This window comes from Lonchura striata, chromosome 1 (assembly GCF_050655825.1).
Source record: "Lonchura striata isolate lonStrDom1 chromosome 1, ASM5065582v1, whole genome shotgun sequence".
In the NCBI taxonomy this organism is placed as follows: Eukaryota; Metazoa; Chordata; class Aves; order Passeriformes; family Estrildidae; genus Lonchura; species Lonchura striata.
Window position 1 is genome coordinate 116,777,812 of NC_140703.1, and position 18,219 is coordinate 116,796,030.

General features: G+C 45.7%; 1 protein-coding gene across 2 annotated transcripts; it reads right to left on the bottom strand.

Annotated features, from left to right (window-relative positions):
• Positions 1-3,938: 3,938 nt before the first annotated feature.
• On the bottom strand, positions 3,939-16,951 carry CHAF1B (chromatin assembly factor 1 subunit B). 2 transcript variants are annotated; one of them, XM_085560576.1, is made up of 15 exons: positions 16,899-16,951; positions 15,565-15,695; positions 14,031-14,163; positions 13,793-13,910; positions 13,304-13,407; positions 12,469-12,565; positions 10,887-10,971; positions 9,803-9,896; positions 8,498-8,567; positions 8,312-8,403; positions 7,170-7,332; positions 6,464-6,931; positions 6,269-6,380; positions 5,458-5,549; positions 3,939-4,795 (listed from the first exon to the last, which is right to left on the bottom strand). In XM_085560576.1, coding segments are annotated over exons 2-15 (1,755 nt in total). In that variant the 5' UTR covers positions 15,691-15,695; positions 16,899-16,951; the 3' UTR covers positions 3,939-4,794. The 2 variants fall into 2 exon arrangements, with proteins under 2 accessions (XP_085416702.1, XP_085416692.1); XM_085560566.1 differs by having other exon boundaries at positions 6,269-6,931.
• Positions 16,952-18,219: the final 1,268 nt, after the last annotated feature.

The following is an 18,219-nucleotide window of genomic DNA, read 5'->3' on the forward strand; positions in this document are numbered from 1 at the left end:
TCAGCAGGGAAAAAAAAAAATCCCTGGGCTGAAAGTTTGGCAGCCACAGGAGGGAAAAATGTTCCAAGGTCACAGAATTCCCAGAATCACAGAATTCCCAGAATCACAGGGTTGGAAGAGACCTTCAAGATCATCAACCCAGCCCCAGCACCTCAACCCAGCCCTGGCACCCAGTGCCACATCCAGGCTTGGTTAAACACACCCAGGGGTGGTGACTCCACCACCTCCCCGGGCAGCCACTCCAGAACTTTGTCACCATTTCTGTAAAAACTTTTCCCTGATGTCCAGCCTGTATTTCCCTGGGTGCAGCTCGAGGCTGTGAGCTCTGGCTCTGTCAGCTCCTGGAGAAAGAGCCCAGCCCCAGCTGGGCACAGGCACCTTCCAGGAGCTGTGGGCAGTGACAAGGTCACCCCTGAGCCTCCTGTTCTCCAGGCTGGGCACCCCCAGCTCCCTCAGGGTTCCTCACAGGGTTTGTGCTCCCAGCCCCTCTCCAGCCTCGTTGCCCCCTCTGGATGTGCTCCAGCTCCTCATGTCCTTCCCAAACTGAGGGGCCAGAGCTGGGCACAGCACTCGAGGTTTGCCCTCACCCGTGCCAGGCACAGGGGCAGAATGAGCTCCCTGCTCCTGCTGGCCACACCGTTCCTCACCCAGGCCAGGAGCTGTTGGCTTTTTTCTGCCCATTCCAGCTTTTCTGCTGGGGTTGGAGCAGCTGCAGGGTGATTCCAAGATGATGAGCCTGGAAAAGTTTCTCCCACAGGGATTGGGAAGGAGGAGCAGCCTCAGCACCCCCCAGTACCATCTCTTGGCAGCTCTGTCAGATCCCCTTGGAAAGGGAAGGGCAGCATCCCAAAATCCCACAGCTGAGGAAGAGCAGAGCTGCTGTGTGGGGTTGGGGTTGCTCAGGGAGAGGGATAATCAGGACCAAATGTTGGGATTTGACTTTGGAGATGATTGGTAAAAGCGCTGTCAAGTGAGGGCTGAGAGATCTGAGCAGGAACATCTGGAACGAGCTGGGAAAAATACCTGGGAAGGACAGAGGGGATATCAGGAATTAGGAATTGTTCCTGTGAGGGTGGGAAGGGGCTGAGATGGAATTCCCAGAGCAGCTGGGGCTGTCCCTGGATCCCTGGCAGTGCCCAAGGCCAGGTTGGACACTGGGGCTGGAGCAGCCTGGTGTGCACAGATCCATAGAATCACAGAATCCCAGAATTGTTTGGTTTGGAAGGACCTCAAAGCCCATCCAGTGCCACCCCTGCCATGGCAGGGACACCTCCCACTGTGCCAGGCTGCTGCAAGTCCTGTCCAGCCTGGCCTTGGGCACTGCCAGGGATGCCTCAGGTTATGACTTTTCTATTTTTCACATTCTGTGCTGCTTTAGTGTGTGGGTCTGGGCTTCACATGATGGGATGCTGAGCTCTGTGCACAGAGCAGAGACAAAACAATTCCTGCTCCAGCTGGGCACCAAGGACAAATGATCCAAACCTCAGCCCAGGAGCACAAACAGCGTGGGCTGGAGAGAGAAAAACAAGCAGGGTGGGACTGATGGGCTGGAGCTGGAATGGGACAATGAACTCCAAGGTGCCAATGGAGCAGAACTGATCCCAGGGAGAGCCCCGGGAGCGCTCGTGCATTTTGGGGCCATTTTGGGTCATTTGGGTGCAGCCCTGGCTGGGCTCTGGTGCTGCCCAAGGTGCATCCATGGAGGAGATCCTTGAATAAATCCCTGCTTTACTCTCTGCTCCAGCTCAGCCTTCCCAAGGCATCACCAGGGATCCAGGGGCAGCCCCAGCTGCTCTGGGCACCCTGTGCCAGGGCCTGCCCACCCTCCCAGGGAACAATTCCTTCTCTTTATCCAACCTAACCCCACTCGTTGTCATTCCAAACCACTCCTCCTTGTCCTGTCACCCCTCCTTTCCTGTCACCTCCTCCAGGCACTGAACGCTCTTCCCTTGGTGGACTTTTCTCCCAAAACCCAAATCCATGCCAGTCTCTCCATAAAGGCTGCCGGGAGCTCTGAGGGTTTGTTCCCACAGCCAGAGGTTCTGCTGGATGTGCAATCCTGGCACTCTGTGTCCCCTCAGGCCATGGCAATCCAAGGTCTGCTGCTTGGACCCTCCGTGGTGGCAATTCCTCCTGGAAAAAGCCTCTGGATTCACTGCTCTGCTCATGATTGAAGTTATCCTGCTGTGTTTTCCTCTTCCCTCTGAACCCTGTTTGCTTCTTCAGCACGTGGATAGAAGCCTGAAATTATCAGTTTGTAGGGAAAAAAATAAATAACGAGGATGAAAAATGCCTGGAAGGATGAAGTGTGGAGTAGAGGGGAGTTTGCTTTGCTTTAGGGAATGCTGTCACCTGCTGGCAGGAGAGGAAGAAATTGGAGTTTTGTGGGGAAAAAAAAAAGAGCATCCCCATCCCAGAGAGGGGAAAAAACCCACAAAAAACTCTGAAGTAAAACCCAGCCTGGGAAATGTGATCCTGGGAAAGAAGGATCCTCACTGGAATTCCCAGAGACACCAAACTCCCTCTCAGCTTCCCTCCCACTCCTCCTCAAACTCATTTTGTCTCCTTCTCCAGCCTCTCTGCACATCCCAGCTCCACTTCACCCATTCCTGTCCCTTCTCCTCTCCAGCCACCTCCATCTCCATGGACACCCCTCCTCCTTTCCAACAATTTCCACGTGGCCAGAGAGAATCAGCAGCTCCCACAGGGCAGGAACATCTCACACCTGCCTGAATTCCACCATTTCCATTTTTCACAGGGAGCACCGAGAGATTTGGGACTGCCAAAAATTGTTCCCGTGCTGGGCATTCCAGGGATGTGGTTAGTTTAGGAAAAAATCAGGAAAAATTTGTTCTTGGAAAAGGAAGGATGTCCAGGGAAGTGATGGAATCACATCCCTGATGTCATTTAATTCCTGACATTTTGTTAGCACATAATTCATCTGCCCCTTCTTCAGGATCCTGCAGCTGCCAGAGCAGAAAACACCCAGAGATCCCTGAAAAGTCTTCTTATTTTGGATTAATTTGATGGTATTTATGTTTTATATTCTATTTATTTTAATATATTATTTATTTATATTTTTATCTAATATTATTAATCTATTTTTATTTATTATATTATTTATATGTCTATATTTGCTAACAAAGTTCATATAAACACAGGGCAAAATACCAAATCTGTTTGGAATCCATGGGCCAGGATCAAGCAAATTTTGACCAGAAGGCAGTGGTTAATTAATGACAAGAGAAATTAATATTGACAGCTGGGCAGCTAAAAATTAAAATTTCAACAGCACAGGAGCACAAGGTCTGGCTGTTTAAAAATTAACCATTACACAGCAAAAAGTCTTTTCAGGAGCAAGACAATCATGAATCCTCATCCAGCTAAAAAGTGACAAAATCTGTTTGAAACTCATATGAAAAATAGCAAATTCTATTTGAAATTAAGCCCATCTAAAAAAACCTGCAAAATCTATTTGAAACCCATCTGAAAAATTGCAAATTCTATTTGAAATTAAGCCCATCTAAAAAAACTGCAAAATCTATTTGAAACCCATCTGAAAAATTGCAAAATCCACTTGAAACCAATCTAAAAAATTGCAAATTCCATTTGAAACCCATCTGAGAAACTGCAAAATCCACTTGAAACTCAAGAAATGTAAGAATTATCTCCCTGTAATTCTTCACTAAATAAAACCCCAGCTTTAATTAAATCCATCCTCATCACAGTGAGAAAATAAAGATCTCATCAAGCTTCCTACAACTTTTTGATTAATTATTGAAATTTAATTGGAGGCAAGAGCTCATTTGCCTGAAGGACTGACAAAAGTGTTTGTTAGTATTTCCTCCCTGTGAGACTTTTGTGAGTCACTTCTGGAACATTTGTATTTCTGCTTTTATGAAGTATTAAATGCTAAACAGAAATTTTAGGTGTAGAAGTTTCCCATCCAGTGGATTGTGTTTTATTGGCTAAGGGAGTTAAATTGGGGACAAAGGGGAAATTTCATTGTACACACTCAAATCCTGCTGTCTCAGGAAAATCTCACACCTGCATTTCTTTAAGTCCAGAAATTAAACAAGAAGAACTTTCTGCTGTTTCATTTTTTCCACCAGCTCTTCAGAGGATTTCTTCCTTTTGCTTTCTTGTTTTTTGCAGTTCAAACTTCCCATTTCTGTTTCCACATCCCATTTCTGAGCTTTGCTGCTGCATTCAGAGTGAATCAGCTCCACCCCACAGCTACAGGGGAGCAGCATTTTACACCAGAAATGAACCAAAATGCTGGAATGACACAATTTCCTCTTTTTTTAGGTCTTGAACCACGTCAAATCTTACGAATGCATTCAATTCTTTTTGCCAGACAGTTACTGGAAGACATAATGCTTTCTAAACATGGATTTGGGGACTGTGATGCATACTCACAGCTTACTAGATGGATTTTTAATCCCCAGATTTGCCTGATTTCCTTATTCTTGACATCACTTCCCAACTATTTCTCCTGCTGCAGAACCAAATTCCTGAAACCTGGGTCTTCTACTGGCAGTTTCTTCACAGAAATGTTGATGTTTCTGCATCAAACAGGCACAGAGAACTTGGACTGGGAATTGAGGATTGAATTTTTGCAGAAAGAAATGCACTCAGACATGGCTGCTGTGACTTCAGGCTGTGAGGGGTCTGCCCAGCCTTTATTTGTTGGACTCACAGCTGGTTTGGTCTCCAGGAAGGGACAATTCCTCAGTCCTGGCACGTTTTGGTGCTGGGGGAGCTTGGAGGCTCTCATCAGATGGCAATGGATTCTCTGGAAGAAGCAGACAAGAAAATAATTTCAAATTAATAAACTTAGATTAAAAAGAAAAACCCCAACCCTGGTCTGAGAGAGTCCAGTGTTGTTATAGGATATGTGAAAGTATAATGTGAGTTATTGTTATTTGTAAGGTGAAAAGAGTGAGTTTATTTTTTGATTTTATCATTTATATTTTTTTAAAGGTGATAGTGGATTTGAGAGTGAATGTGTTACTTTTTTAAAGACATTGGACAAACTACTAGTATATCAAGTTTTTTTATTCTTATGAAGGAATGTAAAACAATAGGTTGTTTACAGAAAGTTGTGTGAGAAAATTTTCTAACAGAATGTAAACTCAGAAGGTTTTAGAAAATCTTAAAAATCAAGACAACAGTCCAGCAAGTGTAACAAGGATAACTGGAAGCACAAAAGTCTTTAAAACACCACACCCATTAATTTATCCTTGGTTTCACTGCTGTAAAACTGTGGGGACAGTCACAATCAGCTGCCCCAGAGCAGGGAGAACACATTTCGTTTTGCCTCTCTAGACACATCAAAACAATGAGAAGCTTTAGAATTTGTAATTAGAGTGAGGAATTTTTTTACAATATCAATCTATAATGGAAAATTTTGACTGGGAAGGGACTTGGCTGGTGTTAAGAGCCATAAAAACTCACCATGCTCCTGTTGTGAGGAAGGAGGGGTGGGGGCTGGGTCTGGATATGCAGAGGTTGGGGTGTCTGGCTTCAAGGAAATCAAGTTTATTCTCCTTTAAAAGAGCAGAAACAGTTAAATTCTTTTATAGACATCACTTCCACAAGTATTCCACTTCATGATTTCATTAATATAAAATCACTTAACTGCAAAGGTAGTTCAGATATATTTTAGTGTACATTTTCCCTTCTTTTTACAAGTTGCATGCAGCATTACCCACTTCCAACCCCCTGCCATAGGCAGGGCCACCTTCCACTGGAGCAGTACAGTCAATACCTGGATTATTGGCAATTTCTAAAAAATCAGATCTTTTAGGAAGTCACCTAATCAATGTTTTAAGTCCCACACTGAGGGCCTGACTAGACTTGCACTCTTCTTAAAATACTCCTTGGCAGAAAAGTGTTTAAAACAGTTCTTGGCAGCTGAAGGCTTCAGGTACCATTTTTGTGCAGAAAACTGGACCTGAAGACAGAATGACAGAATATTCTGAGCTGGAAGAGATCCAAGAGGATCAAAGTCCAACTCCTGACCAAGACACACATGTTTTGTTGTGAAGGCTCAGGTGAATTTGCTGCCTCACATTTCAGGCAGAAACCTAAATATTCCATATTTTGACCTCTCATTTGCAGCACAACAAAAAACTCCACATCAAGAGAGTTCCACTCAGAGCCAGGGCTGGGAATTTGTGTGCAAAGCTCAGCCTTTAAATGCAGCACAAGCACAGCTTGCCTTGGCCCCTGTATTTACAACTGGAAGGGGAACCAGAAATCTCACCTGGGTGTTTTGAAACAGGACTGCAGAGTGGTGAGGGTGACCCTCCTGGGCTGGGGGGCTCTGCTGCTCTGGGTGCCTGCCTGGCTGCTTCTCCTCTCCTCTGAGGATGGCACTGGAGCCGTTTTGATGCCCACAGGGGTGGAAGGGGATGGCACTGGAGCCGTTTTGATGCCCACAGGGGTGGAAGGGGATGGCACTGGAGCCGTTTTGATGCCCACAGGGGTGGAAGGGGATGGCACTGGAGCCGTTTTGATGCCCACAGGGGTGGAAGGGGATGGCACTGGAGCCGTTTTGATGCCCACAGGGGTGGAAGGGGATGGCACTGGAGCAGTTTTGATGCCCACAGGGGTGGAAGGGGATGGCACTGGAGCTGTTTTGATGCCCACAGGGGTGGAAGGCAGCTCCTTCCCAGCAGAGCTGGGGGTTCGGGGTTGCAGTGGGGGATCCTTGCTGGGAGGGGTCCCCTCTGCCAGCTTGGAGCTTGGGGAAATCACTTTGTGGGATTGGGTCTTCTTGGCTTTCTTGTCTGCTGCTGCTCCAGGAGTCCTGACGTGGATTTGGGGCTTTTCCTTCAGGGGCACTCCCAGCTCATCCTCCTCGAAGGTGACGAAGGAGCAGTACCCGTCCGTGGAGGAAATGGCCAGGAAGGATCCATCACTGGACCTGTTTGGGATTTATTTTTTCCATTAAAGGTCAAGATTTTACTTCAAGCAACTGATTAAGAGCCATAATTCTCAAATTTGCAGAGCAAACAGGGCTGGATTGCTGCTCAGACACAGTGAGCACGGGTGTTGCATAAATGAAATAGAAACCCAAGGCAAGACTCAAATGCTGTGCAGAACTGGACATGGATAAAGGACATTTCCCCATCACAATAAATCTTAGGAATACAATTCCTTACCAAGAAATGTCACTCAGGGTATGGTAATGGATGTTGGAGACGTAACCGAAGGGGAAGGACTGCTCAGTGTCATAAAAAAGCACAGAATCTTCTGAAGCAACAGCAAACACCAATCGGTAGGGGAGGCTGAACAGGGCAGGGGAGGATTTGGGACTGATTTCATCTGCAAAGAAATTAACAGTGAGAATTCTCTTGTATTTACGGCAAGACAGTGACTGCACTTAGCCATTAATTTAAATAAAATTACATCATCAATCAGTATAAACACTGAGCACACAGCTCTTGCATAAAATGCAAAATTTAACATTCCCATTGACTGAAATTCACCATTCATTTTCTCAGTTAAAAAAAAAAAGGCACCTTTTTCCCTCTGCATTGCTGCTGTTTTGTTTTGTAAATTTTCCCCTCTATTTTCCAGCTGGAATTTTTCAGCATATTTATAAGAACTTTAATATTAAAGTCTGCCTTTAAAGGAGCTACAGAGACCAGCTGCAGACCCTCACTTCTTTCCTTTGCAACACCATGGATATAAAATTATGATGGAAATAGAACAGGTAAATCCTGTAAGGAATACTACAGATTTAACCTTTAAAGAAAGGAGCCAAGCTCTGCCTTTTCACCTGAGTAATGTCACTCTTGCTAAAATATAAATACTCCTGGACCCACAATAAAGCTAGATTAAATAAATAAAAAATAAATTCTTACACAACTTCACAAAATCCTGTCCCCAGCTCAGAATTCCTGCTCTGCTCAGTAACACCAGCACTGCTTCCTTGAATAAACACCAGTGGTTGTAGCAAACTATTCCAATTCCCTGTGATGTGGGCAGTTGAGACTAACAGGAATTATTTCACAGCATTGCTCCTCTTGTGCTAAACCAGGTTATTTCTTTTGAACACAAAATGGTTAACAGTTCAAGGAAAATATTTCACAGCGTTCCTGCAGCCTGAGAGGCCAAGGAACAACATTAATCCACTCTACCCAAAGCAACTCACGAGGGACTTGAGGTGAACTCAGGGCCTCAGAGTCAGGAAACAGCTTCTCAGCACTGTCTTAGAGGAATGCTGAAAGGCTGGGGTGTAAAATGATGTCCAGCCCCATCTTTTCCCAAATTTATTCCCACTCCCTGAAGCTTCCCATACCTTTAGCAGAGGCTCCTCTCAGCTCAAAGTACACAGGGCAGCAGCGAACAGCCAGGGTGCCCTTGCCAGGGCAGGGCAGGTGCCCCACGGGCCTGGGAGAGAGGCAGGAGTTCAGAAACCACTTCTACACTATTTGACTCGTTTCTTTTTAAATCCAAACAGATTTTTATCTGACTAAACCCCTACCTTTTGAGATTGTTTCTGGAGAAAACATAGGTGGTGTTTGTAACGTTCTCTCCTGATTCCACACAGCCAGCTGCAAAAACAAAGCTTCCAACATTACTCATCACCTCAGAGAGCACACACCTTGTGTCCACAAACATTCCAATTCCTGGGAATTAGGCTTCTCCATAAATATTCTAATTCCCAGGAATTAGGCTTGTCAGTTGGGCAAAAGCTGAATACATCTTAAAAAGGCATCCCAAATATTTATTTAGTGCTGGTTTTGTTTCCCTTATACACTTCCCCTCTTCAAAGCTGCTTTTTGATGTTGCCAGACATCAATAAAAGCAGGGTTTGGACAGGTACACACTGATCCCTCCTTGCAGGGCCGTTTTTACTCTGAATGCAGAATGTTCTGAGGGAAGGACAGAGTAAAAAAAAAACCCCACTCATTATCCTTCATTTCTATTTTAAGACTTCTGGTGTTGCAATTTAGTCAGCAAAAATGCCACAAATAGCACTTTTATCACAGGAGACAGCTGATGTTGTGGATTGTTAATGGAGAGTATTGTGGAGTTTTTATTTTCTTCCATAGGGAGAATGAGGAATGGCTTAATTAGGATAAATCAGCATCCTTGAGATGCAGGAAATATTAAGGAACATTCAAATTAGGATATAACAGATTGAGGGAGCTGGGAAGGGGCTGAGCTGGAGCAAAGGAGGCTCAGGGGGACCTTGTGGCTCTCACAGCTCCTGCCAGGAGGGGACAGCCGGGGGGTCGGGCTCTGCTCCAGGAACAGGGACAGGAGGAGAGGGAACGGCCTCAGGCTGGGCCAGGGGAGGTTTAGGCTAGATATTGGGAAAATTTCGTCCTGGAAAGGCTGCTCAGACCTTGGGATGAGCTGCCCCGGGAGCTTTGCAGTGCCCATCCCTGCAGGTGTCCCCTGGAGGTGGCACTGAGTGCTCTGGGCTGGGGACAAGGTGGGGACTGGGCCCAGCTGGGCTCCATGGGCTGGGAGGGCTTTTCCAACCTCAATAATTCCAGAATTCTCTGAACTGCTTCTCCTTCCTTGGACCATTCTGTTTGGAAACAAGAGCCCCTCATTCCTGGATCCCCAGAAGTGTCCCTGAAACAGAATTTGACCCCTTTTTAAAGCCTGGTGCACTTCCTTGAGCTGTAGAGAGGATTTGAGGAGGTGACTGAGCACCAGGAGTGAGGTGAATGTGCTGGGGACAAGGTGGGCATGGGGTACAGCTTGGATTCCATGACCCTGGGAATGTTTTCCAACCTCAGTGACATAACCCAAGGCCCAGGAGATGTCCCCACACCTGGAGTGAGCAGATAGGAGCCATCAGGAGTGAAGGCAAGCCTGCGGAAGAACGACTTCATGCTGTCATCATGAAACATCCGAAAGCTCCTCGCCTGCAACACAGCAAACAGGAGTGAGGAAAAGGCCAGGAATGTGCCAGCTGCAATCCCAGGGACACAAAACATCCACTTGGACACTCCAGCCTGATGGAACTTTTCAATAAAACCTTTAAAAAAAATCATGGCTCCTTCAAGCTTTCTAAAAAATTCTTCACAGCTAAGAAAAATAATCCTTGATCCCTCTTGAGCTACAAAGCAAAACACTCCCAGAGCTGTCACCTTAAACCAGCCATCAAAAAAACAGTCATAACCTGGAGAACAACATTATTTAACACCCAGTGTGGCTCAGGCATCTCATTCTAACCCCAGGATTAGAGGCTGAAAGAGAACTTCTCCCATGGCAAAGTGCCTGCTCTCAGGCCTGTTCTTCAATGTCTATAAAACTCTTAAAAATGTTTTTCCCCAAAAAGAAAAGCAGCGAATAGAAGGAATTAAGGTTATAGCCAGCCTGGAGGTGTTATTTTACTATCACTTAAGGCTCTTTGGGAAGGAAAAAAAGCTCTTTGTTTTCCCTCTTAGGCTTAGAATTTCCTAAATTATCCCTAATTCATATTTTTCTTCAAAATCTAACTACCTTCTTGAAAATTCCAGACTGTTGACTTTGAAATATTATTACTATTAAATTTAAAATACCATTACTATTATAATGACTGTCACATCCATTAATAAACTCCCAGCTACTGCTACATTTGAAGTTACTACTATGTTTGAAGTTTTTCCTGTCAAGAACTGTTTTCTCCACACTATTTTTAAGTTTTACAACTGAAGGATTGTGTTACTGCTTTCATCAGCAAGAACTTTTGGGGATGTGGTTTTGGGGTGATGATGGTGGGAGTAGATGAGCATGAAGGTCTCTTCCAACCTTGATGATTCTACAAGATAGGAATTATTTGAATGGAAAATATTTGATCCTTTGGTTTCATGGACCAGGAAGCTCAGATAAAAGAGCCCCCAGCAGTTTCCAGCCCCAGCAGAGCCCCGTACCTCTCCTTCAGCTCCCGACCCCGATGGCATCTTGGTGACATTGAAGGCCACTCGCTTGGTTTGGGTGCTGTAAACTCGCAGGACCCTGCGTGGGAGAGCAGCAGGGAATCATGGAATGCTTTGGGTTGGAAGGGACATGAAAAATCAACCATTTCTGCCATGGCAGGGACACCTCCCACTGCCCCAAGCTGCTCCAAGCCCCAGTGTCCAACCTGGCCTTGGGCACTGCCAGGGATCCAGGGGAATCAGGGAATTCCATCCCAGCCCTGCCCACCCTGCCAGGGAACAATTCCCAATTGCCAAATCCCATCCAGCCCTGCCCTCTGGTAGTGAGAGCCATTCCCTGTGTCCTGTCCCTCCAGCCCCTGTGAGGAAGCACTGAGGGAGCTGGGGGTGTCCAGCCTGGAGAACAGGAGGCTCAGGGGTGACCTTGTCACTGCCCACAGCTCCTGGAAGGTGCCTGTGCCCAGCTGGGGCTGGGCTCTTTCTCCAGGAGCTGACAGAGCCAGAGCTCACAGCCTCGAGCTGCACCCAGGGAAATCCAGGTTGGACATCAGGGAAAAGTTTTTACAGAAATGGTGATAAAGTTCTGGAGTGGCTGCCCAGGGAGGTGGTGGAGTCACCACCCCTGGGTGTGTTTAACAAAGCCTGGATGTGGCACTGGGTGCCAGGGCTGGGTTGAGGTGCTGGGGCTGGGTTGATGATCTTGAAGGTCTCTTCCAACCCAGTGATTCTCTGAATTCTGTGAAATTGTCTCTCTCCAGGTTTCCTGGGGCTCTTTCAGGCCCTGCAAGGCCACATTAAGCTCACCCCAAAGGTTCTTCTCTCCAGGTGAACAATCCCAGTTCTCCCAGCCTTTCCTATGAAAAGCTTCCTTTCACCCCAAGTTTCCCAAAAATGCCCCAGGATCTCCCTTCTCAGTCAGCACCTCCAAATATAAATCTGGATCACCAATTAACCATAAATTAAAATACTCCTCACGAGACACCACCAGAGAGATGTGTTTTAATGACTAAAGAACCAATGAATCCCTTACAATGCCTGGACTCCACAAGGTTTGGGAAGTCCTAGCACATGGATTTATGGAGGAATAAGGGAATTAAGAAACGGGGAACAGCCAGGCTGTGCCTACCTGCACTGTGGGTTCCTCAAGAGTGGGAACTCCCCTTAGAAACAATTAACTACATCTCCATCAGCCATATCACCATGGAATGTTTTGGGCTGGAAGGGACCTTAAGGATCATTTAATTCCAACCCTTCCACTGTCCCAGGCTGCTCCATCCGCAAGCATGAATTTATCAGCTCATAAACACAACCATGCAGCACTCTCTTAAGTGTATCAATAATGATCAATAACATTAAAAACTTAATTCCTAAAAGAAAACTCCTACAAAAGTTTATTTGCTGTTAAGAGAGACTGCAGGAATCACAGAGCACAAGTCAAAAAATTAACTAAAATATCATTTTACTTTCATATCAACCTGCTTACACAACAAAGTGAATAAAACAAATCTGGCACACTTTTAATTCATCCTCCTGGAAAAAGGAATATTCAGGAAAAACACTCAGACCAACGGCTCACCTGTCACAACTCAGGGTTGCAATATACTGGCCTAGAGGATCCCAGGTTACTCCTTGGACATAACTCTTGTGCTCATTAAATATTGAAACTTTCTGTCCTGAAATCAAAAACAGCTTTCAGATCATAAATTCCAAGGTGTTTCCAAATATTTCAGACATCAAACAAGACAAAAAAAAAAGCTTCAAAATTTAGGGAAATATTTTTTTAAACATAAAAGTGTTCATTGGATAGTGGCTGATAAGAGTATCACCAAAAGTTGCTTTTAAAGTGCCAGTTTAAAGTTTGCTCACTACAACTTAATAATTAATTAGCATTAATATTAGATTAATATCAGCAAAAGAAGGAGCTCTCTGACTCCACTGATGATCCACAAGGGAAGATCTGAGAGCCAAAACATTGATGAGACAAAGTCACAGAGAGTTTCAGAAATATTCTGTTGAATACAGGCCACAGGTGGGATTTTTCCTATTATTTAAGTGATGCTTTCTTGCAAAGAAATACCAGAAGCTGACAAATTTCAAAGAAAATAAACAGTTTTTCAAAAGGAGAGACACAAACAGAGCTCAGGCCACTCTGCACAACACCAAAAAGTGGAGCAAGGAATATAGGAGATGTTTGTGCAAGTTTTGGGGGATAAAAAATGTGTGAAGTTATTTCCTAAACACTCCAAGGAGAACAGATTCCTCAGGTGTAAATTCTGTTGGCCTGAGAATATTTTATATCTGTAAACAGAGGGGCCTCACAAACAAAAAAGATGTTTCTCATTCTTTTGGGGAGAAATGCCATGAGGCACTTCCAGCAGATCTGGAATTCCAAGGATAACTGCAGCATTTACCTTTATTGACATCCCACATGATTGCTGTGTTATCCACAGAAGCAGATGCCATGTAACTTCCATCTGAGGTCCAACAAATATCATACACATCTTCCAAGTGGCCTCTAGAAGGCAGGAGAAACCAATTATTAATTTTAAAATTAAAAGCTATGTGCGAATATGAGTTTTATGAATTTTTTAGATTTAAAAAAAATATCAAGAGGCAAATAAAAACTCCTGCTGGTGCTTCAAGCACTCATCAACCTCAGCAGCTGCTAGGAACTGCTCCTTCAGCTTAAAACCATTGTCCTTGTCCTGTCACCACCTGATTATTTAACATGTCCCTCTCCCTCCTTTTTCTCAGTGCCATTAACAGGGAGTTAAAAGGATTAATATCAGAGCAAACGAATTGTAGACAGTGCTGGAGTTCTACACAAACTGAAAAGTTAAAAACCACTGAGAAAACAAAACCACTGAAAAAAAAAACAAACTCAGCAAATAATAAATTACCTCAAAGTTTTAATGACTGCCCAATTCTCCTTGTTGAGCTGAGCTTCATCTTCATCCTGAAAAACCAACGGCTCCAGCTCTTTGCTGTCATTCAGCTTCCACAGCAAAATGACAGCATCTGTAGAAGAAACCAGAGCAAGCTGCTTTAATTCCCACTCCCTTTTGCTCATTCAGGTGGATTTCATTTAGTTTAACTTCAAAATGCTGCTGGATGAGATAGAGGAGGAGCAGCTCTCACCATCCCCTCCTGAGGCCAGGATGTCCCCGCTGGGAGAGAAGCGCACGACGTTCACGGCCTTGGTGTGGCGCGCCAGGTTGGACAGGAACTCCACGATGGCTTTTCCATCCGGGCCTTTCTCCACTTTCCAGATCTAGTTAGGAGAGTGTTACAGATTTCCAGGGCAGGATGGGGTGTCACAGACTCAGCAAGGTGGAAAGAGACCTCCAGGATAATCCAGTGCCACCAGCATCACCCCAAACGCTGTCCACAGGGGCCACATCCAGACTCCTCCTGAGCACTCCCACAGACAGTGACTCCAAAGCTCCCTGGGCAGCTCATCCCAAGGCCTGACCACTCTGCCAGGGAAATTTTCTGTCCCAGTCTCCAACCTGAGCCTCCCCTGGTGCCATTTGAAGCCATTTCCTCTCCTCCCTTCCTTTGGTAATGCCTCAGCTTTGAGCTTTTATACTTTTCACATTCTGTGCTGATTTAATGTGCAGTTCTGAGCTTCACATGATGGGATGCTGAGCTCTGTGCACAGAGCAGAGACAAAACAATTCCTGCTCCAGCTGGGCACCAAGGACAAATGATCCAAACCTCAGCCCAGGAGCACAAACAGCGTGGGCTGGAGAGAGAAAAACAAGCAGGGTGGGACTGATGGGCTGGAGCTGGAATGGGACAATGAACTCCAAGGTGCCAATGGAGCAGAACTGATCCCAGGGAGAGCCCCGGGAGCGCTCGTGCATTTTGGGACCATTTTGGGTCATTTGGGTGCAGCCCTGGCTGGGCTCTGGTGCTGCCCAAGGTGGATCCATGGAGGAGACCCTTTAATAAATCCCTGCTTTATTCTGTAGCTCTGCCCAGCCTCTGCTCCAGCTCAGTCTTCCCAAGCCATCAGTTTCTGGCAACCACGAATCACTGGGACATGGCAGAAGAGCCTCACCCCACCTCACTGCACCCTCCTACCAGGGAGCATATTTTATGATAAAGAAAACTGACATTTTTCTAGCCCTAATATAGGTATTAAAATATCCCTGAAACATAGGTACCATCAGGGAAGAAGAGGTCAATTTTACAATAAGGAAGGAAAAAGTTTTATCTGAGACAACTGGAATAAACTACTACAGAGTCTATTTACAAGAGTTTGAAATTACAACGGGGAGTGGCTTCAAACTAAGAGAGTAGGTTCAGATTGAATATTAGGATTAAATACACTGGGGCTGGAGCAGCCTGGAACAGTGGGAGGTGTCCCTGCCATGGCAGGGGTGGCACTGGATGAGCTTTGAGTCCTGTTCCAACCCAAACCACCCTATAATTCTACAAACACCTATACAATCTTACACTATTTCCTGAAACCATCCACTCCCCTTGGCATGTACCTGCCAATAACCCAGTATTTTGGATAATGAACCAGCCCATATTTTGGATAATGAAACCAACACGGTATTTTGGATAAGGAAACCAACCCGGTATTTTGGATAACGAAACCAACCCCTAATTTGGACAACAACCCCCAGGCCCTGCAGAGGCTCCAGAGGCAGGTTTCGCTCACCCTCACGGCCGTGTCCACCCCTGCCGAGGCCAGGCGGTTGATGCTCCCATCCGCCCCATGCTGGAAGTCCAAGCTGTAAACCGGCTCCTTGTTATGCCACACTATTTCACACGTGATGACCTTCATGTCTCCTGGAGAGAACAGAACAAACCCCACATCAATTCTTGTTCCCACATCGATTCCTGCTCCCACAGCAGTTCCTGCTCTCACATCAATTCCTGCTCTTACATCAATTCTTGCTCCCACATCAGTTTTTGCTCCCACATCAATTCCTGCTCTCACATCAATTCCTGTTCTTACATCAATTCTTGCTCCCACATCAGTTCTTGCTCCCACACTCAATTCCTGCTCCCACATCAATTCCTGCTCCCACACCAATTCCTGCTCCCACATCAATTCCTCTTCTTACATCAATTCTTGCTCCCACATCGATTCCTGCTCCCACACCAATTCCTGCTCTTACATCAATTCCTACTTCCACACCAATTCCTGCTCCCACACCAATTCCTGCTCTTACATCAATTCCTGCTCTCACATCAATTCCTGCTCTTACATCAATTCCTGCTTCCACACCAATTCCTGCTCCCACACCAATTCCTGCTCTTACATCAATTCCTGCTCCCACACCAATTCCTGCTCTCACATCAATTCCTGCTCTCACATCAATTCCTGCTCTCACACCAATTCCTGCTCTCACATCAATTCCTGCTCTCACACCAATTCCTGCTCCCACACCAATTCCTGCTCCCACACCAATTCCTGCTCTCACATCAATTCCTGCTCTCACATCAATTCCTGCTCCCACACCAATTCCTGCTCCCACATCAATTCCTGCTCCCACACCAATTCCTGCTCCCACACCAATTCCTGCTCCCACATCAATTCCTGCTCCCACACCAATTCCTGCTCCCACATCAATTCTTGTTCCTTTTGGCCAGACTTTGTGCCCATTTCCCAGGCACCGCCGGCAGCGCCTGGAATTGCACCGCAGTCATTGACAGGATGCTTTGCGCCTGTTTCTAAAAGTTGTGATCGCTATGGCCAAAGTTCCTGTTTGGGGACTGCAAGAGGGCGGTATCAAGCCCCGTCCATCGGTTTAAGACTTAAAAGAAAAACTTATTTTGGGGTAACAACCCTGCTTGCAATTCAAACAACACGCGAGCACGGGCGGCCCGGCGCGGGCAGGGGAAAGGCAGAGGCGCCGCTGGCCGCTCCCGGAGCCGCGGGGATCCCCAATCCCGCTCTCCAGACGGCGGGGACGCCCAATCCTATTCCCCAAATCCCCAAAATTCCCAAATCCCGGCGCGGCTCCCCCGCTCCCCTCCCGCCCTCACCTGCGGCCCGCCCGCGGCTCCCGCGCGCTCCCGCCTTCGCGCGCCCCGCGCATGCGCGCGCCCGCCCCGCGCGCCGCCTCAGCCGCCCTCAGGGGAAAAAAAAAAACCGCAAAAACAGCAGAATAAACCTAAAAAAACCCAAAAAACCAACAACAATCCGATGCTTGCACTTCCTCATAAAAGATGTTTTTTGTTTTGTTTCGTTTTTGTTAATTTTGTTAATTTTTTAATTTCGCGGCGCGAAAAAACGCAACTCGCTTGGTTTTTAAAGTTTTAAAAGTTTAATAATAGTAAAAAGGTTATTAAAATAAAGATGTAATTAGAGTGATAAAGTTTAGAGTGAGGACAATTATGAGACAATAAAAAGAAAAGAATTATGGACGTTTGGATGCTCTTGGACACTAAGTTATGGAAAGTATACTTTGTGAACAAAGGAATAACCTTAAAGGCAGTACCTTGTTGCATATTCATATATTTTATATATGATGAATAAATTTTTTGCAAATTAAGAACTTTTTTGGTTTTAGTTAACTTTTTTTCTTTAATCTTGTTGGTTTTACAAAGACGGAGAGAAGGTGGAAGAATGTTTGTCTTTTCTGATAAGGAGTCTGTAACTTTTTATGGGCCCCCTTTGCTGACATCTCTGTGTGAAGAGTTTCTTAATTATCTCATTTTCTTGCTTGAGCTTATAACAAATCCTATATCGCAGAGTTTCTATTTTAACATTATGTTGCAACCTAAAACTACATTTAACGCACTACATAAGATAATTAATACAGCGTAACTTTCTAACATTACACACATAATATTCATTGTAACATTGGCGAAAAGCCAATCGTAAAATACGCATTTTTCACAACAGGTGTTGTTGTGCTTGATTGGTGTAAATATATAAAAGTCTGAATGGGTAACGTGTCTCCCAAACTTCCCAAAAACGTAATATAAATGGCAGATTACGTTGTGAGAAAAAGCTTCTGCTTTCACTTCTTGCCCAAGGGAAGAAAAGCTCTGGGCAGGGTTGGAGCCCAGAACGGGCTCTGAGAGCTCCCCAGGCCCCACACGGCCTCACCCAGCAGAGGACGAGGGAAGATTAATTCTACATCACAGAATCATGGAATGGTTGGGGTGGAAGGGATCTTCTAATGCCACCTCTGCCATGGCAGGGACACCTTCCACTGTGTCAGGCTGCTCCAAGCTCCATCCAGCCTGACCTTGGGCACTGCCAGGCATCCAGGAGCAATTCTCTGGGAATTCCATCCCAGGGAACAATTTCATCCTAATATTCCATCTAAACCGCCTCTTTTAGTTTGAAGCGATTCCC